Consider the following 23,762-nt stretch of genomic DNA (forward strand, 5'->3'; position numbering starts at 1 on the left):
AGTTGGTGGTGTTGATACAAAACAGAGCAAGGAAATCATTGCATTATGTCTCCAGTAGCTGCCGAAATTGACATTTCGTTAGAAAGGAACTCGAGGAATTTCGCAGAGTGGGAAAGAAGTGGTAGATGAATACTAGTGTTTCTGCAAGATGAGTCAGTGAAATGTACGGTGTCGTATACGCTCGACTGCGTGAACAATGTACCTGAGACGTACAATAATGACGATACTTGCTTAATAAGTGAAAGTGATACTGAAACAAGTGTCGAGCCATGTCGTTCATAATCCTCGTCGGACGGGGAGCCACAAATCCCGTCTCCAGTGAAACGTACTAAAGGACAATCGCTATCCAAGGAGCAGGTACTAAACATAATTAGGCACACGGAAGATCATCTGCAGCGCCGTAAAAAAGAATTATGAAGAGATTTCTAGTAAGTCCACAGTAATATGACAAGTGTAGAGTATAAGAAAAGCTAATAATATTCAAGGGAGGACAAGGCGCACTTGTTACAAAAACTGCTGTTTGCGCGTTTCAAGAACGCTCGAATAATGTCGACGATGTCCATTTTGTGAAGCGTAATACACACAACCCATATAAGGATGTGCATGATAGTGACCTATTACGTTATGCACATCAAATTCCGCGACATACATTACAGTGATTTCAAAGGAAGCAGTACATGGTTACACTTCAATCAATACTACATAACTGCAGGACGTAAGGTAACAAAATTTTAAACAAAGCGTAAACCTGACGATGCTCAGCAAACTGCGGAATCGGCCCGAAAATTTGTAGATGAGATAAACTTATCCCGTCGTTCAGTAATGAATTTGTTTTCAACTCCGACCAATCGGAATTTGAAGAGGAAACGCATATGAAAAGAACAATGGAAATTAGAGGCACAAAAAGAGTTTCATCAAGATCAACTAACATCAATGCCTTAATGCATTCGTATACAATTATGCCGACTGTTAATCTGGATGGTAGATCGTCTGGAAAGTTATTTGCTGTGCTGCGGGAAGTGAAAAGTACACTCCTGGAAATGGAAAAAAGAACACATTGACACCGGTGTGTCAGACCCACCATACTTGCTCCGGACACTGCGAGAGGGCTGTACAAGCAATGATCACACGCACGGCACAGCGGACACACCAGGAACCGCGGTGTTGGCCGTCGAATGGCGCTAGCTGCGCAGCATTTGTGCACCGCCGCCGTCAGTGTCAGCCAGTTTGCCGTGGCATACGGAGCTCCATCGCAGTCTTTAACACTGGTAGCATGCCGCGACAGCGTGGACGTGAACCGTATGTGTAGTTGACGGACTTTGAGCGAGGGCGTATAGTGGGCATGCGGGAGGCCGGGTGGACGTACCGCCGAATTGCTCAACACGTGGGGCGTGAGGTCTCCACAGTACATCGATGTTATCGCCAGTGGTCGGCGGAAGGTGCACGTGCCCGTCGACCTGGGACCGGACCGCAGCGACGCACGGATGCACGCCAAGACCGTAGGATCCTACGCAGTGCCGTAGGGGACCGCACCGCCACTTCCCAGCAAATTAGGGACACTGTTGCTCCTGGGGTATCGGCGAGGACCATTCGCAACCGTCTCCATGAAGCTGGGCTACGGTCCCGCACACCGTTAGGCCGTCTTCCGCTCACGCCCCAACATCGTGCAGCCCGCCTCCAGTGGTGTCGCGACAGGCGTGAATGGAGGGACGAATGGAGAAGTGTCGTCTTCAGCGATGAGAGTCGCTTCTGCTTTGGTGCCAATGATGGTCGTATGCGTGTTTGGCGCCGTGCAGGTGAGCGCCACAATCAGGACTGCATACGACCGAGGCACACAGGGCCAACACCCGGCATCATGGTGTGGGGAGCGATCTCCTACACTGGCCGTACACCACTGGTGATCGTCGAGGGGACACTGAATAGTGCACGGTACATCCAAACCGTCATCGAACCCATCGTTCTACCATTCCTAGACCGGCAAGGGAACTTGCTGTTCCAACAGGACAATGCACGTCCGCATGTATCCCGTGCCACCCAACGTGCTCTAGAAGGTGTAAGTCAACTACCCTGGCCAGCAAGATCTCCGGATCTGTCCCCCATTGAGCATGTTTGGGACTGGATGAAGCGTCGTCTCACGCAGTCTGCACGTCCAGCACGAACGCTGGTCCAACTGAGGCGCCAGGTGGAAATGGCATGGCAAGCCGTTCCACAGGACTACATCCAGCATCTCTACGATCGTCTCCATGGGAGAATAGCAGCCTGCATTGCTGCGAAAGGTGGATATACACTGTACTAGTGCCGACATTGTGCATGCTCTGTTGCCTGTGTCTATGTGCCTGTGGTTCTGTCAGTGTGATCATGTGATGTATCTGACCCCAGGAATGTGTCAATAAAGTTTCCCCTTCCTGGGACAATGAATTCACGGTGTTCTTATTTCAATTTCCAGGAGTGTAGTCTGCGACTGTTTCTCGTGCGCCTGATCTTGCAAGGAAGGGCAGTAGAGGATATTTACGTCACAGCGAACAAGAGTGCGAAGATGATCGTAAGAGAACTACGACAGTCGTATGAGCACTGCTTATGGCCAGCAACTGGTCAACATAATTCGCTTTTGCTTGATTCCTGGTCTCTATACAAAAGTCACACCCCTTTACAGCCCACTATCCCTCCTAAAAAGTGTGTGACGTTACAGTTCAAACCACCTGGAACCACTGGACATATTCCGCCTCTATACGTTTTTTTTCCGTGCTTATGAAACATATTAGCTACTGCTACAGTATAGCCAGTTTCGCGATAAGCTCCACGACAAACTGTTTCGCAATCGGTTGCATTCCATTGCACTCCATCAGATCTCATCACCTCATTATACCAATATGATTGTATACGCATTCTTTAAGAGCGGATACCTAGCTGCTAGCTGAACGTCCTGTACAGTTTGTAACTATCAAGGAGGTTAGGTTTCTACATCTACATCTACATCTACATCTACATCTACATTTATACTCCGCAAAATATAAGCAGCTAGTAAAAAAAAAAAAAAACAACTCCGCAAGCCACCCAACGGTGTGTGGCGGAGGGCACTTTACGTGCCATTGTCATTACCTCCCTTTCCTGTTCCAGTCGCGTATGGTTCGCGGGAAGAACGACTGTCTGAAAGCCTCCGTGCGCGCTCTAATCTCTCTAATTTTACATTCGTGATCTGCTCGGGAGGTATAAGCAGGGGGAAGCAACATATTCGATACCTCATCCAGAAACGCACCCTCTCGAAACCTGGCGAGCAAGTTAGACCGCGATGCAGAGCGCCTCTCTTGCAGAGTCTGCCACTTGAGTTTGTTAAACATCTCCGTAACGCTACAACGGTTACCAAATAACCCTGTGACGAAACGCACCGCTCTTCTTTGGATCTTCTCTATCTCCTCCGTCAACCCGATCTGGTACGTTACGTTAGGACTTTGATCTTGACGGTGCGAATCTTTGTAATCCACGAGACTCAGAGGGTCATAGACACAGGTTGCCAGGTAGATGGCGTGTTTCTTGACTGCCGCAAGGCGTTTGATACCGTTCTCCACAGTCGTTTAATGAACAAAGTAAGAGCATATGGACCATCAGACCAATTGTGTGATTGGATTGAAGAGTTCCTAGATAACAGAACGCAGCATGTCACTCTCAATGGAGAGAATCTTCCGAAGTAAGAGTGATTTCAGGTATCCCGCAGGGGCGTGTCGTAGGACCGTTGCTGTTCGCAATATACAGGGCTATTACAAATGATTGAAGCGATTTCATAAATTCACTGTAGCTCCATTCATTGACATATGGTCACCACACACTACAGATACGTAGAAAAACTCATAAAGTTTTGTTCGGCTGAAGCCGCACTTCAGGTTTCTGCCGTCAGAGCGCTCGAGAGGCGCAGTGAGACAAAATGGCGACAGGAGCCGAGAAAGCGTATGTCGTGCTTGAAATGCACTCACATCAGTCAGTCATAACAGTGCAACGACACTTCAGGACGAAGTTCAACAAAGATCCACCAACTGCTAACTCCATTCGGCGATGGTATGCGCAGTTTAAAGCTTCTAGATGCCTCTGTAAGGGGAAATCAAAGGGTTGGCTCATGCCACAACTGGAGACCGACAGCGCCGACTTCATCTTTCAACAGGATGGTGCTCCACCGCACTTCCATCATGATGTTCGGCAGGTTCTTAAACAGGAGATTGGAAAACCAATGGATCGGTCGTGGTGGAGATGCATGATCAGCAATTCATGTCATGGCCTCCACGCTCTCTCGACTTAACCCCATGCGATTTCTTTCTGTGGGGTTGTGTGAAAGATTCAGTGTTTAAACCTCCTCTACCAAGAAACGTGCCAGAACTGCGAGCTCGCATCAACGATGCTTTCGAACTCATTGTTGGGGACATGCTGCGCCGAGTGTGGGAGGAACTTGATTATCGGCTTGATGTCTGCCGAATCACTAAAGGGACACATATCGAACATTTGTGAATGCCTAAAAAAACTTTTTGAGTTTTTGTATGTGTGTGCAAAGCATTTTGAAAATATCTCAAATAATAAAGTTATTGTAGAGCTGTGAAATCGCTTCAATCATTTGTAATAACCCTGTATATAAATGGCCTCGTGGATAACATCGGAAGTTCACTGAGGCTTTTTACGGATGATGCTGTAGTATATCGAGAGGTTGTAACAATGGAAAAGTGTACTGAAATGCAGGAGGATCTGCAACGAATTGACGAATGGTGCAGGGAATGCCAATTGAATCTCAACGTAGACAAGTGCAATGTGCTGCGAATACGTAGAAAGAAAGATCCTTTATCCTTTAGCTACAATATAGCAGGTCAGCAACTGGAAGCAGTTAATTCCATAAATTATCTGGGAGTAGGCATTATGAGTGATCTAAAATGGAATAACCATATAAAAGTAATCGTCGGTAAAGCAGATGCCAGACTGAGATTGATTGGAAGAATCCTAAGGAAATGCAATTCGAAAACAAAGGAAGTAGGTTACAGTACACTTGTTCGTCCACTGCTTGACTACTGCTCACCGGTGTGGGATCCGTACCAGATAGGGTTGAGAGAAGGGATAGAGAAGATCCAACGGAGAGCAGTGCGCTTCGTTACAGCATCATTTAGTAATCTCGAAAGCGTTACGGAGATGATAGATAAACTCCAGTGGAAGACTCTACAAGAGAGACGCTCAGTAGCTCGGTACGGGCTTTTGTCAAAGTTTCGAGAACATACCTTCACCGAGGAGTCAGGCAGTATATTGCTCCCTCCTACGTATATCTCGCGAAGAGACCATGAGGACAAAAACAGAGAGATTAGAGTCCACACAAAGGCATACCGACAATCTTTCTTTCCACGAACAATACGAGACTGGAATAGAAAGGAGAACCGATAGAGGTACTCAAGGTACCCTCCGCCACACACCGTCATGTGGCTTGCGGAGTATAGATGTAGATGTAGATTTAGAATCACTGTGTCGCGCCATTTTTCATTCGGTGTTCACGGTGCAAGTTAATGGTTTGTCTTCAACATTTCTGGAATGTCGACGATGTCCATTTCGCGAAGCGTAATACAGGGTGTTTCAAAAATGACCGGTATATTTGAAACGGCAATAAAAACTAAACGAGCAGCGATAGAAATACACCGTTTGTTGCAATATGCTTGGGACAACAGTACATTTTCAGGCAGACAAACTTTCGAAATTACAGTAGTTACAATTTTCAACAACAGATGCCGCTGCGGTCTGGGAAACTCTATAGTACGATATTTTCCACATATCCACCATGCGTAGCAATAATATGGCGTAGTCTCTGAATGAAATTACCCGAAACCTTTGACAACGTGTCTGGCGGAATGGCTTCACATGCAGATGAGATGTACTGCTTCAGCTGTTCAATTGTTTCTGGATTCTGGCGGTACACCTGGTCTTTCAAGTGTCCCCACAGAAAGAAGTCACAGGGGTTCATGTCTGGCGAATAGGGAGGCCAACCACGCCGCCTCCTGTATGTTTCGGATAGCCCAAAGCAATCACACGATCATCGAAATATTCATTCAGGAAATTAAAGACGTCGGCCGTGCGATGTGGCCGGGCACCATCTTGCATAAACCACGAGGTGTTCGCAGTGTCGTCTAAGGCAGTTTGTACCGCCACAAATTCACGAAGAATGTCCAGATAGCGTGATGCAGTAATCGTTTCGGATCTGAAAAATGGGCCAATGATTCCTTTGGAAGAAATGGCGGCCCAGACCAGTACTTTTCGAGGATGCAGGGACGATTGGACTGCAACATGGGGCTTTTCGGTTCCCCATATGCGCCAGTTCTGTTTATTGACGAAGCCGTCCAGGTAAAAATAAGCTTCGTCAGTAAACCAAATGCTGCTCACATGCATATCGCCGTCATCAATCCTGTGCACTATATCGTTAGCGAATGTCTCTCGTGCAGCAATGGTAGCGGCGCTGGGGGGTTGCTGCATTTGAATTTTGTATGGATAGAGGTGTAAACTCTGGCGCATGAGACGATACGTGGACGTTGGAGTCATTTGGACCGCAGCTGCAACACGGCGAACGGAAACCCGAGGCCGCTGTCGGATCACCTGCTGCACTAGCTGCGCGTTGCCCTCTGTGGTTGCCGTACGCGGTCGCCCTACCTTTCCAGCACGTTCATCCGTCACGTTCCCAGTCCGTTGAAATTTTTCAAACAGATCCTTTATTGTATCGCTTTTCGGTCCTTTGGTTACATTAAACGTCCGTTGAAAACTTCGTCTTGTTGCAACAACACTGTGTTCTAGGCGGTGGAATTCCACCACCAGAAAAATCCTCTGTTCTAAGGAATAAACCATGTTGTCTACAGCACACTTGCACGTTGTGAACAGCACACGCTTACAGCAGAAAGACGACGTACAGAATGGCGCACCCACAGACTGCGTTGTCTTCTATATCTTTCACATCACTTGCAGCGCCATCTGTTGTTGAAAATTGTAACTACTGTAATTTCGAAAGTTTGTCCGCCTGAAAATGTACTGTTGTCCCAAGCATATTGCAACAAACGGTGTATTTCTATCGCTGCTCGTTTAGTTTTTATTGCCGTTTCAAATATACCGGTCATTTTTGAAACACCCTGTAGATACACCCCACATAACATTGATCTCTGCACCTCCCGGACACTCACTTTCTGTCACAGTCGTGATGGCCGGTCATTAGCAGCTAATATTTTTTCCTGTCATAACTGTCAACACAACACTTTCAAATCAGCCTTACTAAAGACTGAACTTACGACGTCGCATTCAAGGGGTTACTTGTGAGATCCATTGGAAGCATCCGCAGGAGATGTAGTCCATTCACGAAGGAGGCAGCTTACAAATACCTCATTCGAGCCATGTTTGGATATTGCTCATCAGTTTAGGATCCACACCAGATGCGACTGATTCAGAAAATAGCGAATATCCAAAGAACAGCAGCCCGTTTTGTCACAGGTTAATCTAGTAAGCAAGAAATCGTCATGGATATGCTCATTCAACTCCAATGGCAGATGCTACAAGACAGTGGTTGTGAATCACGGTTTTGTGTACTGTTGATATTCTAGAGCGTAAGTTCCTGTGAGAGTCGAGCGTTATGTTTCTTCCATGCACGTACGAGGGTCACTTCAGAAGTTCTTTACACTGTGCTACCGTTATGGTCAGCTTGAAATTCATCTCAGTTGTGAGCTTGGCCTTAGGCGTGGCGGTCGTATATGTGTTTGATGGTTCGCACGGCTGTGTCGTGAGCAATTCAGTTTTAAAATGGAAGCTGAAATTGAGCGAGGTTGGATTACACATAGTAACCAGTGTTCCTACATCAAAATCGAATCCCTACGTGGAAAGAACCCAACTGAAATTTACAACGCTTTGAGAGAGATGTGTAGTGGACCTTAGCACAGTATGATGGTGGTCTGCTTGTTTCCGTGAAGGTCGGGTGAGCACTGAGGGCAACCCAAGAAGTGGAAGGCCATCAACTGCAACGGCCTACACCTCTCAGGTTATTGTTAATGACATTTTGAGAGAGGACCGACGAAAAACATGTGAGCAAATTGCGTATGAGACCAGAATGTCTTTCACTTCAGTTTACAGAATCAGAACTGAAAAGTTAACGATGAAAAAAGTTGCTGCCAAATGGGTTTCACATAATTTGAGTGAAAAGCAGAAAGCAGGTCACAAAAGAATCGCAGAATAGTTGTTTGAACGTTATCGAAGAGACGGAGAACAGTTTGTGAAAAGGGTTGTTGCACTTCGCGAAGCCTGGCTACTAGATTTTGAGCCAAAACTGAAGTGTCAGTCGTCAAATGGGGAAGTTCCGACTCTCCACGCCAGGAAAAGTTCCACCGCCAACAATCAAAGGTGAAGCTGATGTGATCTTTGCGTATGACATGAATGCAGTCATAGCTATAAACAGAGTGGCCAGGGGATGTCTGTAACAGGCGCGTACTACGAACCGCTTCTGCAAAATGTTTTTGTCCGAAAATTCGTCAAAGAAGGCCTGCTTGCAGGTGATGTCCTCATTTTGCACGACAATGCAAAACCGCGTATTGCTCTACAAGTGAGAGAAACGATCGACAAATACGGATGGAAAATATTTCCCATCCATATTTCCCCTCCCACCATACAATCCTGATATGAGCCCACCACACTTTGATTTGTTCCCCAAATAGAAGGAGCAAGTCTATGGAAAACGTTTTGACACAACTGATGAAGCCTCCAGTGAGATGACCCAAGTAATCAGACAGTTCAACAGTGAAGCCGCCGTATGCGGAATACAGAAGTTAGAAAAACTTGGGAAGCTGTCATAAGCAAGAATGGAGATGGTATGGAAAGCCTGTGGAAATATTTTCTTTGGTTCTGTCTTACAGCGTGCATAACGTTTCAAATGAAGCTCGTATATCTTGCGAAAAGATAATGGAGGTTAAAATCAGAGAGACTGGAGTCCACAAGGAGGATTAGTAAACGTTCTTCCCCCGCACCATTCGTCAATGGAACAGGAAAGGTGGGGAAGTGACACTGGTACAGAACGTACTCTCCGCCTCACACCGTAATGTGGCTGTTAGAATATAGACGTCGATACAGATTAGGAATAGTCTGTTGTAAATTATTTTATAACATCTAGAGATGATCAGATAATCTAAATCGATAGTTAATACAGGTTTATTTCAGTATTGTTATTATTTATATGCGAGGGGCGTTTGAAAAGTCCGTGCAACGTCCGAGAGATGGCACCACCAGCGCGTATCGAGGTCATGTTTAGTTAGCATCTTTGGAAAGAACGTACACCAGGTTGCTTGATAAACATTACAGTGGCTCTGCACTTTCAATTACAACAGTTGACAAGTGGTTTCAAAATTTTCGGAGTGGCCATATGGGCACAAGTGATGCTGAAAGTTCTGGGCGCCCTGTGGATGTTACGACTCCAGAAACCATTGATAAAACCCATGATATAGTAATGAATGACAGAAGAGTTAAGGTGCGTGAGATTGCTAGTGCTGTGAGCATCTCGAATGAATGGGTAGATAATATTTTGCATAAAAATTTGGACATGAGAAAGCTATCCGCAAGATGGGTTCCGCGATTGCTCACGCTTGACCAAAAATGGAATCATGTGAAGTGTTGCAAGGATGGTTTGCAACTGTTCAGGAAGAATCCGCTGGACTTTAAGCGTCGTTTCGTCACTGTGGATGAAATATGGATACATTACTATACTCCTGAGACCAAACAACAATCTAAACAATGAGTTACCAAGGGAGAATCTGAACCAAAAAAGGCGAAGACCTTTTCTTCGGCCGGAAAGGTTATGGCGACTGTCTTTTGTGATTTGCAAGGGATAATCCTCATCGATTATCTGTAAAGGGTGAAACTATTGCAGGTGAATATTATTCATCGTTATTGGACCGTTTGAAAACCGAGCTGCAAGAAATACACCCGCGACTGGACCGCAAAAAAGTCCTTTTCCATCATGACAATGCACCAGCACACACCTGAGCAGTTGTGATCGCAAAATTAATGGAAATAGGATTCCAATTCGTTTCACATCCCCTCTATTCTTCAGACGTGGCTCCCTCGGACTACTATTTGTTCCCCAATTTGAAGAATGGCTGGCAGGACAAAGATTTTATGCAAACGAGGAGGTGATTGCAGCAACTAATAGCTATTTTGCAGATTTGGACAATTCCTATTATTCGGAAGGTATCGACAAATTAGAACAGCGTTGGACGAAGTGTGTAAGTCTAAAAGGAGACCTTGTCGAAAAATAAAAAAAATGTTTTTATTTTTGCACGGACTTTTCAAACGCCCCTCGTAAAATGGTGGTGTCTGTTATTTTCGACATGTCCGGAAGAACAGGCACCACGCAGAATTCACAACTGTGATACCTATTTTGTAAACTGAAGGTGGAGAGGGTGAGAAAGGAAAGGGAAGAAATCAATTATATCCGCCGCGTCGGGACTTTATGCGGTATCAGCAGCGACGAATGACAGTGTGGGCCGGACTGGGATACCAACCCGTCATCTCCCGCTTACTAGGCAGTTAACCACTGCGCCACCCGAACACAGTGTTTACCGCAAATGGGCGGAGCATCTCGGCACGCTCCCCGGCTAATTCACGTTTCCACCCATCATAGCCTATCTGCAGGTCCGGACCATGTCCTCTGTGCTCGCTAATTTTAGATTCCCGCTGCAGGTCGAACATATAACAACATCCGCACCGAAGGTTGTAGTTTCACAGTCCATTGAGACAAGTATCAATTATATGAATGCAGGGTATCTGTTCTTTCGGACATATACGAAGATTCCGGATTTGAATCCCGATCCGGCACCAACTTTTACTCGTCGCCGCTGATTCCGCATAAAGTCCCGACGCAGCTGACATTATTAATTCTTTCCCTTTCCTTTCCTCCCTCCCCCCCCCCCCCCCAGCCGCCTTCAGTTTACAAAATTGTTGTTATTATTGTAATACATATATTTTTTAAAATTGCTGCGAGCTGTGGGGCACTATATAGACGAAATACAGGGTGTCTCAAAAAGAATATACGTATTACAGAGTATTATTTTGTCCAAACTATCGATCGCTGCGCCGCGGCTCGGCTATTAGAGAAACGAATACATAGTCTAGTTTATATTAATAGCCGCTAGATGTCAGTTGTCTTCTGATTTACCTGGTAACCGTTATATGTTTAAAATGGCTACTCCGCAGCAGAAATCATTTTGTGTTCTCGAGTTTGCGAAGTGCAATTCCATGATTACAGTGCAAAGATGTTTCAGGCTGTGGTACCTAATTGATCCTCCGAATGGTTGGAACATTCGCAGATGGTATCGACAGTTTCTAGATACTGTATGTGTATGTAAAACAAAGAGTCCTGGCCCCCTCGTGTTGCTGAAGAAAGTGTTGCACGAATTCAAACTGCTTTCCAACGTAGTCCTTCAAAATCAACTCGTCGTGCCAGTCGGGAGTTACAACTCCCTACATCAACAATTTGGCGTGTTCTGAGACGTCGGTTGGTTATGAAGCCGTACAAGTTATAGCTGTCACAAGTTCTGAGTCCTGATGACAAACGAAAACGTGTGGCATTTTATAACGAGATTCTTGACGCTATTGTCAATGATAACACTTTCGCACAATGCATCGTGTTCAGTGATGAAGCGGCTTTCCATATTAGTGGTCAGGTAAACAAACACTATGTTCGAAATTGGGACCAACAGAACCCACATGCAGTCACTGAACATTCGCCCAAAGTCAATGTGTTTTGTCCGATATCCCGATCATCTGTATGCGGCCCATTCTTCTTTGTTGGAAACACGGTTAACTGACAGCAGTATCTCGCTATGATACGAAACTGGTTCTTTCCGAGGCTGCACGAGGACAACTTCATTTTTCAACAAGACGGGGCACCCCCTCACTGGAGTCGCCAAGTGCGTAAATATCTCAATGAAACTTTTCGAACCGTTAGATTGGTCGTCAAGGAGCTGGCGACTTCGCATGTCTTAGCTGGGCTCCACAGTCACCGGATTTGACACCCTCTGACTTCTTCTTGTGGGGTTTCGTTGAAGACAACGTTTATGTATCACCACTCCCACAGAGCCTGACAGAGCTGAAGAACCAGATCCGTACTGCCATAACATCAGTGACGAAGGACATGCTTGCTCGACTATGTGAGGAATTTGAGTATCGATGTGATATTGTTCGTGTCGATGATGAAGGACATATTGAACACCTGTAATCTGAACTTGAGAGGTTCGTAAATGTGTGTGTGAAGTTTCATATTCCTATGTCTTGAAGTTTGATAAATATATGCATTCGAAATGCCGGCCGGTGTGGCCGAGCGGTTCTAGGCGCTTCAGTTTGGAACTGCGCGACCGCTACGGTCGCAGCTTCGAATCCTGCCTTGGGCATGGATGTGTATGATGTCCTTAGGTTAGTTAGGTTTAGGCAGTTCTAAGTTCTAGGGGACTGATGACCTCAGATGTTAAGTCCCATAGTGCTCAGAGCCATTTGAACCATCTTGCATTCGAAATACATATATTCTTTTTTAAACACCCTGTATACTGGAAGGGCTATGAAGATACGCAAAACGGTGAACTTTGACATCGATGGTTAGAGGCGCTTTAACTCTTACCAAAGAAATGCGCCTGTTAAATGGTTTAGTGCATATAATTTGAAGTGTGGTTTTAATCTGTGTGCCAAGTTATACTCACATCCCTCTTCCTGGAGACCATGAAGCGCTTGCCCTTGGAATAGCCATTCCAGCGACTGTCGCGCTTGTCCGGCTGTACTTGGTAAGCGGTGAACGGGTTGAGCACTTGGTACGAGTAATCCGGGACGTAGAGAGCGCGTCTGTCCACGGCGTAGTGCGGCCCCAGCGCCGATGAGTAGACGGGACCTTCCAGCCACTCACCTGCAAAAAATAACAGGAGAATGAGATTTAGTCTCACATAGTCTTAAATAAAAAGAAAATACTCAGGATTAAAGCGAGACTAAGGAAGAACGCTATCAGTTACTTTACACATTTATTTTTCATCAGTCTTCTGACTAGTGCAGTCCATTCCGCCACAACTTCATCCAATGTCTTCATAGCACCTCCTAGACGTGCTCAGTTGTTATACTGGGTGCGCAAAATGAAACTGGCCCGGAAAATATTTCATGCCCCTTAAAACAGGCAACTGAGCTTACATTATCCATCCTGACTGCAGACACTATAATTTGGGTTTCCTATCTTAAGCAGCACAAAATATTTTCTGAATAGTTTCATTTTGCCCACTCTGTATATGAGGGACTTTTAATAAACAATACAACATTTATTTATTTTTTTTCTGAATGCAGGTAGGTTTTATTCAAGTTTCCCCAAGCTTTTGGCTGAAAACCCTATTTTTCAGTTTAATCCCCATTCAATGCGATGGCCTCACGCCACCTTACTGGGAGGGCCTTTATACCTGCGTAGTACAAAGAGCGTTCAAAAAGTTTTGTACAGTCGTCTCTAATTGTTTAATTTTATGCAGGAGGAGAATGAAATTTTATGTGAGCATACTTGGAACATTTAGCTACAAGTTGGTATATAAAAGTGTTTTCTTTTATTTACAGGTGAGCAATAATGGACCGTGAAGTAGATGTCAGGTTGCGACAACAGTCGGTGATGGAGTTCCTCTTCGAGACTGGCGATGACTCTGCCACATCGATGCACAGGAAGTTGCTCCCTGTTTATAATGGGGGAGGGGGGAACGGGGGACACAGTGGATCGCAGCAGTATCCAGCGGTGGTTGCAGAGGTTTAAAGAAGGTGATTTCTCTCTACTGGGCAATCCACGATGCGGTAGACCATCGACGGCAGTGAGTGATGTGAATAAGGAGACCATTGATCAAATAATCCAAAATGACAGATGTGTGACGACACGATAGCCCACTTAAGTGACTCGTTCGTCATTGGGTAGTGTGGTATCACTGGTACAGTAACTAGGGTACAGAGAAATCTGTGCACGTTGGGTGCCTGTATTATTGACCAGAGAAATGAAAACGATGAGGAAGAATGCGTGCGAGGGTCTCATGAAGACGTTTACTGAAGAGGGGAAACAGTGTTTTGACAGCGTCATTACCCAGGATGAAACATGGTTGTTTTTGTCCGAACCTGAGACCAAAACCCAATCTATGGAGTGGCGTCATCCGAATTCACCTCGGAAGAACAAACCAAGACTTTCACGAACAGCAGGCCGAAAGATGATGGCCTCCTTCTTCTGGAATCAGTGTGATGTCATTTTCATTGACTTTTTGGAACCTGGCTCCACAATTAACCGGGACCGTTACTGTTTGTCACTGGACAAGCTGCGACGTGCCATCAAGACCCACACACCACAGCTTCAGGGTCAGCTCATCAGACTACACCGTGACAATGCCAAACCCCTTACAGCCTTATGACGCAGGAGAAAATCAGGAAAATAATTTGGAAAATTGTTCCTCATCCTCCCTGTAGTCCGGACTTGGCTCCATCGTCTGAAGGCCCACCTACGCGGTAAAACATTTGATAGTGAGAAAGACCTTATTTCCTGTGTCAAGCGATGGTGTAAAAGTCAGTCCCCAGAATTTTACCAAAGTGCATTTATCGGTACATCATGGACAGAACGTTGGACCAGATGTGTCACAGCTGATGGAGGCTACATGGAGTAGGCTTAATGTATAGTTAAATGTTCCAAGTATGTTCACAAAAAACTCTACTGATCGACGTCGAAGCCAACTGCCCGTCATCCACGTACTGCTTCCCACGGAGTGCACCCTCCATTGAGCCAAACAGATGAAAGTCGGAATGTGTGAGGCCCGAGCTGTAGGGTGGACGAGGAAGAACAGTCCAATGAAGTTTTGTGAATTCCACTCGGATGTGCAGAATTGTGTGAGGCCTTGCGTTGTCATGGGGAAGGGGAAGTCGTTTCTTCCACTTCCTGAGGTAGCACAAAATACACTTCAAAGTTGATTGTTGCACCATGAGAGGACACCAAACACAATAACTGTGGTGTCACCGCCAGACACCACACTTGCTAGGTGGTAGCCTTTAAATCGGCCGCGGTCCGTTAGTATACGTCGGACCCGCGTGTCGCCACTATCAGTGATTGCAGACCGAGCGCCGCCACACGGCAGGTCTAGAGACACTTCCTAGCACTCGCCCCAGTTGTACACCCGACTTTGCTAGCGATGGTTCACTGGCAAATTACACTCTCATTTGCCGAGACGATAGTTAGCATAGCCTTCAGCTACGTCATTTGCTACGACCTAGTAAGGCGCCATTACCAATTACTATTGATGCTGTAAAACATGTACCGTCAAGAGCGATGTTTACCAATTATGGATTAAAGTTAAGTATTCCAGCAGCTACGTACTATTTTTGCTAGTCTCATTTCCCTGACCTGTTTCAGACCTCACGCCAGCCTGCGTGAGCTTAAACGCGTGCCTTTCGGCTTCCTGTCATAGTGGATTGGCTGTCTTGCCAATCCACAACAATAACCCCTTCAGAATCCTTAAAGACTGACGCCATGACTTAATTGGCTGAGGGTGGAGCTTTGAACTTTTTCTTCGGAGAAGAGGTGGTGTAAAGCCACTCCATGGATTGTCGTTTTGTTTCCGGTTCGAAGTGAAGAACCCATGTTTCATCGCCTTTGACGATGTTCGACAAAAAATTGTCTCCACCAGCCTCATAACGTGGAAAGCAATTCTGCACAGCTGTTCCTTAGTTGCTGTTTATGGTCTTCTGTTTGGCACGAGGAACTCAGCGGCCACACACCTTTCAGTACCCCAACCAGTGGACGAGTGTGACAGGCTTACCAACAGAGTCGTCCAGCTGAGCATCGAGGTGTTTGGTTGTGGTCTGTCGGTCACCTCTAGTGAGAGTGTCGGCACGTTCCGACACTGCAGGAGTCACTGCTGTGTGCAGCCGGACGGCACGCGGGAGATAGCACAAGTTGTTCCACTGAATGTTCCACGATACCTCTCAACAAATTCCGCCTGTTTTCAACCAAAAACAGCCGAGAAAAACGATCCATTGCATTACTTATTGAACGCCGGTCGTACAGTCTACCCTCCGTCCTCCTCTACAAATTTTTGTGCTCTTTACCTCTCTCTTGTTCCATGTCTTAACATGTCCTTTCATCCTATACTTTCTCCTAATTGGTGTTTTCAGCATTTTTCTTCACTCGGCGACTCTATGGAGAGCGTCCTCATTTCTTATCAGTACACTTAATTTGGGCATCCTTGTATAACCCAGCTCAAGGAAATCGATTCTCTTCTTTTTCCGGTTTCATGCCGTTCATGATTCATTTCCGAAACAAATTGTCTCCTGACATACATTGTCAGATATTTCTTTCTCAGATTACGATCAGATTTCTTTTGGAGAGGAATGGTCTCATTGACTGCACTAGCATGCTTCTTCTATGCTCCTTGTTTCGTCCTTTGTACGCTGTTCATGGTAGCAAAACTTCTTGAGTTCTTCTAACATACAGTTAAGATGCTGAGAGTGATGCTCTTCTCATTTCTGGTACTCCTCATTCCTTTCTTCTTCCTTTGGTTTACTCTCAGTCCATATTCCGTGTACTCGCCATATTGGGTTGTTTTGGGGGAAGAGGCCAAACTACGAGGTCATCGGTATCATCGCATTAGGGAAGGACAGGGAAGGAAGTCGGCCGTGCCCTTTAAAGCAACCATCCGGATATTTGCCTGGAGCGATTTAGGGAAATCACGGAAAACCTAAATCAGGATGGGCCGACCCGGGAATGAACCGTCGTCCTCCCGTCGCTATATTGTTTATGCCATTCAAGAGGTTCTGTAATTCTTCGCCGCTATTATAGGGCACAGCAATGTCATCAGCGAATCTTATCGTTGATGTACTTTCATCTTAAATTTTAATCCACCTCTGAACGTTTCTTTATTTCCACCAATGCTTCTTCGATATTCAGGTTGAACAGTGGATGAGAAAGACTGCGTTCTTGCCTTGCGCACTTTTTAACCCAAACACTTCTCTTTCTGTCTTCCAGTCTTATCGTTCCCTCTTCGTTCTTGTACATACTGTCTATTGGCCATCTCTCCCTGTAGCATTTACCTTTTTTTCTGAAGATTATAAATATCATACCCATACGTATGGGAAGCAACACAATACCTTTCAGGTGACATCTGAAGTCATGACACTTTATCAGTAGATGTGCGTGAGTTCTTACAGATCTTGAACACTTGCATCCACTACATTTCTTCCAAAAACCGAGATAGTACATACAGCATGCTGTGTTCTTCCGCTACCAGTTTACGTACATTTGTCTTTGTGGTTACTCTCTTACTGTGACATATATTGATCATAAATTATTACGTTCTTGAGTTTAAAATGACATATCACACATGAGTGTGCTTGGAAACAGTGAGACAAAGTTTCCATACACCAAGGGACACCAATTTCCTTTCACATACGATATACACTATCGGAAAAAATTAGTACAACGTTTTGAGGTTAACAGTTAACTCAATATTTCTCGTTGCAACAGTGCATATGGAGCCATGAAATGAGTACATTTACAGATCAATAGCACAAGCGATTCTGAGGAAACAGGTATCGACCCGTGCTGAAACACCCATATTAGTTATGCCACGCCTGCTCGACCCGTTCACGTATTTCTGTAACAGCTGTTGGTTGACAAGTCGCACGAGTCACTTCTCATCCCATCGTATACGAAGTGCATTCAAGTTCTAAGGCCTCCGATTTTTTTTTCTAATTAACTACTCACCCGAAATCGATGAAACTGGCGTTACTTCTCGACGTAATCGCCCTGCAGACGTACACATTTTTCACAACGCTGACGCCATGATTCCATGGCAGCGGCGAAGGCTTCTTTAGGAGTCTGTTTTGATCACTGGGAAATCACTGAGGCAATAGCAGCACGGCTGGTGAATGTGCGGCCACGGAGTGTGTCTTTCATTGTTGGAAAAAGCCAAAAGTCTCTAGGAGCCAGGTCAGGTGAGTAGGGAGCATGAGGAATCACTTCAAAGTTGTTATCACGAAGAAACTGTTGCGTAACGTTAGCTCGATGTGCGGGTGCGTTGTCTTGGTGAAACAGCACACGTGCAGCCCATCCCGGACGTTTTTGTTGCAGTGCAGGAAGGAATTTGTTCTTCAAAACATTTTCGTAGGATGCACCTGTTACCGTAGTGCCCTTTGGAACGCAATGGGTAAGGATTACGCCCTCGCTGTCCCAGAACATGGACACCATCATTTTTTCAGCACTGGCGGTTACCCGAAATTTTTTTGGTGGCGGTAAATCTGTGTGCTTCCATTGACTGGCGCTTTGTTTCTGGATTGAAAAATGGCATCGACGTCTCATCCATTGTCACAACCGACGAAAAGAAAGTCCCATTCGTGCTGTCGTTGCGCGTCAACATTGCTTGGCAACATGCCACACGGGCAGCCATGTGGTCGTCCGTCAACATTCGTGGCACCCGCCTGGATGACACTTTTCGCATTTTCAGGTCGTCATGCAAGATTGTGTGCACAGAACCCACAGAAATGCCAACTCTGGAGGCGATCTGTTCAACAGTCATTCGGCGATCCCCCAAAACAATTCTCTCCACTTTCCCGATCATGTCGTCAGACCGGCTTGTGCGAGCCTGAGGTTGTTTCGGTTTGTTGTCACACGATGTTCTGCCTTCATTAAACTGTCGCACCCACGAACGCACTTTCGACACATCCGTAACTCCATCACCACATGTCTCCTTCAACTGTCGATGAATTTCAATTGGTTTCACACCACGCAAATTCAGAAAACAAATGATTGCACGCTGTTCAAGTAAGAAAAACGTCGCCATTTTAAGTATTTAAAACAGTTCTCATTCTCGCCGCTGGCGGTAAAATTCCATCTGTCGTACTGTGCTGCCATCTCTGGGACGTATTGACAATGAACGCGGCCTCATTTTCAAACAATGCGCATGTTTCTATCTCTTTCCAGTCCGGAGAAAAAAAAAATCGGAGGCCTTAGAACTTGAATGCACCTCGTACCACACGTACCTAATCAGAGGTAAGTCCAGAGATCACGCTGGTCAGGGAAGTTGCTGCACGTCCTGCAGCGCACTTTCAGTTTCACGGCAGTATGTGGGCGAGCATTATCCTGTTGGAACAAAAGTACGGCAAAAGTACGGGTCTAACAAAATTCTGCATGTACCGAGCGCTGGTTAGTGTACATCTAGAAACACCAAAGGAGAACGAGAGTTGTAATTTATCCTATCCTGGACCTTAATGCCAGTGTGCACTGGATGCACGCTCTCCACGAGACAGCACTCACCAAGTCTACGTTGTAAGCGGAAACGATCATCACTTGCGTGTCGGCAGAATCTGCTTTCATCATCGAAAACCACGGCGCAACATTCCATCTTCCAAGTGATCCTCTGATGGTACCAAGTCGACCCGTGCACGCCGATGCTGTGCCGTGAGTGAAAGAAGGGCTAGAGGAGTGCTTGTCCATACTCACACTGCTAAATACCGGTTTGACACAGCTCGTGTTGACTCGTCTGGGCTCTCGAGCCCTCCCACCTGTGCTGTGGTAGCTGTTGGTACAATACGACGATGCTGGTGGGTGTCTGTGCCGCGTGCACGTCCAGAACCTCGCCTCCGGGTGTGAGAATGTTCACATGGCCACTGATGCCAGCGTCATTGCAAAACTGATGCAGCACGTCCATCTTGTGTGGTAGTTCTCGGAAAGGACCATCCCGCCACTCAGAAGAACGCAATTTGACCCCTTTCAAACTCGCTCGGTTGGCTGTAGTATGCACAGGTGCGTCTCCGTGGCATGGTTGCTTGTTTATTTCACACGTTTGCGCTACACTGAGCCTTGAGGCTGTGAGCATTCCGTATTACATGGTAGACACAGGTGGCGTTATGGTAGCTATGCCACAACGCTACCTGTTCGCGGGCGATGTTAACCGATTATACACTACTGGTGATTAAAATTGCTACGCCACGAAGATGACGTGCTACAGATGCGAAATTTAACCGACAGGAAGACGATGCTGTGATATGCAAATGATTAGCTTTTCAGAGCATTCACACAAGGTTGGCGCCGGTGGCGACACCTACAACGTGCTGACACGAGGAAGGTTTCCAACCGATTTCTCATACACAAGCAGCAGTTGACCAGCGTTGCCTGGTGAAACGTTGTTGTGACGCCTCGTGTAAGGAGGAGAAATGCGTACCATCACGTTTCCGGTTTTGATAAAGGTCGGGTTGTAGCCTATCGCGATTGCTGTTTATCGTATCGCAACATTGTTTTTCGCGTTGGTCGAGATCCAATGACTGTTTGCAGAATAAGGAATCCGTGGGTTCAAGAGGGTAATACGGAACGCCGTGCTGGATCCCAACGGCCTCGTATCACTAGCAGTCGAGATGACAGGCATCTTATTCGCATGACTTTAACGGATCGTGCAGCCACATCTCGAACCCTGAGTCAACAGATGGAGACGTTTGCAAGACAAAAACCATCTGCACGAACAGTTCGACGACTTTTGCAGCAGCATGGACTATCAGCTAGGAAACCATGGCTGCGGTTACCCTTGATGCTGCATCACAGACAGGAGCGCCTGCGATGGTGTACTCAACGACGAACCTGGGTGCATGAATGGCAAAACGTCATTTTTTCCGATTTATCCAGGTTCTGTTTACAGCATCATGATGGTCGCATCCGTGTTTGGCGACATCGCGGTGAACGCACATTGGAAGCGTGTATTCGTCATCGCCATACTCTCGTATCACACGGCGTGATGGTATGGGGTGCCATTGGATACACGTGTCGGTCACCTCTTGTTCACATTGATGCCACTTTGAACAGTGGACGTTAAATTTCAAATGTGTTACGACCCGTGGCTCTAACCTTCATCCGATCCCTGCGAAACCCTACATTTCAGCAGGATAATGCACGACCGCATGTTGCAGGTTCTGTACGGGCCTTTCTGGACACAGAAAATGTTCGACTGCTGCCCTGGCCAGCACATTCTCCAGATCTCTCATCAAATGAAAACGTCTGGTTAATGGTGGCCGAGCAACTGGCTCGTCACAATATGACAGTCACTACTCTTGATGAACTGTGGTATTGTGTTGAATCTGCATGGGCAGCTGTACCTGTACACGTCATCCAAGCTCTGTTTGACTCAATGCCCAGGCGTATCAAGGCCGTTATTACGGCCAGAGGTGGTTGTTCTGGGTAGTGATTTCTCAGGATCTATGCACCGAAATTGCATGAAAATGTAATCATATGTCAGTTCTAGTATAATATATTTGTCCAATGAATACCCGTTTTATCATCTGCATTTCTTCTTGGTGTAGCAATTCTAATGGCCAGTAGTGTAAGTACATCTTACTATCCCCCAGGTGGCATACACCGTCATCGAGGTCAAAATCGACGTCGTCTTTCCAGGTGTACTAGTTTTTTTTTTCGGCAGTGTATGTTGCAACAGCATCAACAAACACAAACTTAAGCTTCACAGTGTCTGTAAAGTGGGCCCCGGACACAGTACATACAGTTATCGTGGCAGCTGAAAGCATTGTGTAACGGACAAATGTTGCAGAGTAAGACAACTAAAAGACTCGACTTGGAGTAAAATGTGTATACGAAGCACACGGCGACGCTGTGTTTCATTGACATTATAACAGTATCAGCAACCAACAGCGGGGCACATTTGGTGAGGGTGACATTCAGCAACAGAAACAAAAATAATAATTGTGAGATAATACTAACCGTTGTTGGAATCATCCTCTTCCATTTCTTCATTTTCATTGCCTACAGCCTGCGGATATTCTTCGCCCTCGATGCTGCCATAACGCGACCACTTAGATGGTACCCTGTAACGCATGACATTGATAAGTGAGTACATATGGATTTGGTAAATTCTTGTTTTCATATGCTTGAAGGGAAATCTTTTTAAAATATCAGTACGTCTCCCATAATGCCGCACCATAAATTAACCCGCCAAGATCACTGATGTTCCACTTGACGCAGCCATCGTGGATTTTCCGTTGCCCAGTACTGCATATTATGCTGGTTTACGTTGCCGCTGTTGGTGAGTGACGCTTCGTCGCTAAATAGAACGCGTGCAAAAAATGTCATCGTCCCGTAATTTCTCTTGTGCCCAATGGCAGAACTGTACACGACGTTCAAGTCGTCGCCGTACATTTCCTGGTGCATAGAAAAATATGGTACGGGAGAAATCGATGTTGATGTAGCATTCTCAATATCGACGTTTTTGAGATTCCCGATTCTCGCGCAATTTGTCTGCTACTGATGTGCGGATTAGCCGCGACAGCAGCTAAAACACCTACTTGGGCATCATCATTTGTTGAAGGTCGTGGTTGACGTTTCACATGTGGCTAAACACTTCCTTTTTCCTTAAATAACGTAACTATCCGGCGAACGGTCGGGACACTTCGATGATGTCGTCCAGGATACCTAGCAACATACATAGCACACGCCCGTTGGGCATTTTGATCACAATAGCCATACTTCAACACGATATCGACCTTTTCCGCAATTGGTAAACGGTCCATTTTAACACAGATCATGTATCACGAAGCAAATACCGTCCGCATTGGCGGAATGTTACGAGATAGCACGCACTTATACGTTTATGACTATTACAGCGCCATCTATCACAAAGCGAAAAAAATGGTCCAACTAAAACATTCACGTTTCTTTACGTATTAAACGAATATGTAATAAAAATGGTGGTTCCTATTTTAAAAACCCGCGGTTAATATCCGTTTGACCTATCGCAGCGCCATCTAGTGGGCCAACCATAGCGCCATTTGGTTTTCCCCTTTAAGCTAGACGAGTTTCGTTGTTTGTAGTTTTTTCGTTTGAGGCTTACTTCGTGAGATATTTGGCCCGGTCACTATCAATGGATCACTCTGTATATCCTATCCACTGGATATGGTATTTTATCATTTTACATCCCATCTTTATCATTTACTACTCGGACCAATACCTGCGGGAAGCGATGTGTGAGGTAAGTGTTTTGTTTAATCCTAATTAACCCTCTATTTCACGAACTTTCCCTGTATTACATGAAATCCATTCTGTTAGTTTGGTTATGGGCAAAGGCGGATTTTCTGCTGTCTCCGAGCTTCTAAAAGGAAGGCTGCATGTTGGAATGCAAGAGAGCGGGGGGAGGGGGGGGGGGGGGGGAAGTAATCGAAGAACAAGGAGAGATATGGTGGCAGAGGACCCCAGCCCTCTCTGTCTCGGCGTACGTGACTTGGATCGCGTACGTGGAACGCTCTTTCCCGCCGAATTCGTGGACAATCGTTTCCATGGGATGCTGAAAGTTTCGCGGTAGAATTTTTTTATTGTTTATTTATTTCCCAGGTAAAGACCTGCTTCTTGTTCTTATATAGCAGGTCGTACATTGTGTGATTTTACATGTTATAGCCTAGAAACTCAGTTTTATTACTATTACTTTTTTTGAGAATTTTACAAAAGAATAAAATAAAAGAATAACCGATAAAGAAGATATAAAAAAACAAATGTAAAATTTTGTTTAAACTGGTTGGTAAGTTAGATGTTGTTGTTGTGGTCTTCAGTCCTGAGACTGGTTTGATGCAGCTCTCCATGCTACTCTATCCTGTGCAAGCTTCTTCATCTCCCAGTACCTACTGCAACCTACATCCTTCTGAATCTGTTAAGCGTATTCATCTCTTGGTCTCCCTCTACGATTTTTACCCTCCACGCTGCCGTCCAATAC

General features: G+C 45.7%; 1 protein-coding gene across 2 annotated transcripts in view; it reads right to left on the minus strand.

The window, feature by feature from the left end:
* The window catches only part of LOC126161414 (prohormone-2-like), a 297,507-nt gene that overhangs the window by 45,584 nt on the left and 228,161 nt on the right, over window positions 1-23,762 (minus strand). For both annotated transcript variants that reach the window (XM_049917204.1, XM_049917203.1), the window contains exons 6-7: window positions 21,764-21,867; window positions 12,723-12,922 (exon numbers count right to left, since the gene is read on the minus strand). In XM_049917204.1, coding sequence (XP_049773161.1) covers window positions 12,723-12,922; window positions 21,764-21,867 — 304 coding nt within the window. The remainder of the gene's footprint in view (window positions 1-12,722; window positions 12,923-21,763; window positions 21,868-23,762) is intronic.

The sequence above is a fragment of the Schistocerca cancellata genome, chromosome 2 (genome assembly GCF_023864275.1).
Source record: "Schistocerca cancellata isolate TAMUIC-IGC-003103 chromosome 2, iqSchCanc2.1, whole genome shotgun sequence".
Lineage (NCBI taxonomy): Eukaryota > Metazoa > Arthropoda > Insecta > Orthoptera > Acrididae > Schistocerca > Schistocerca cancellata.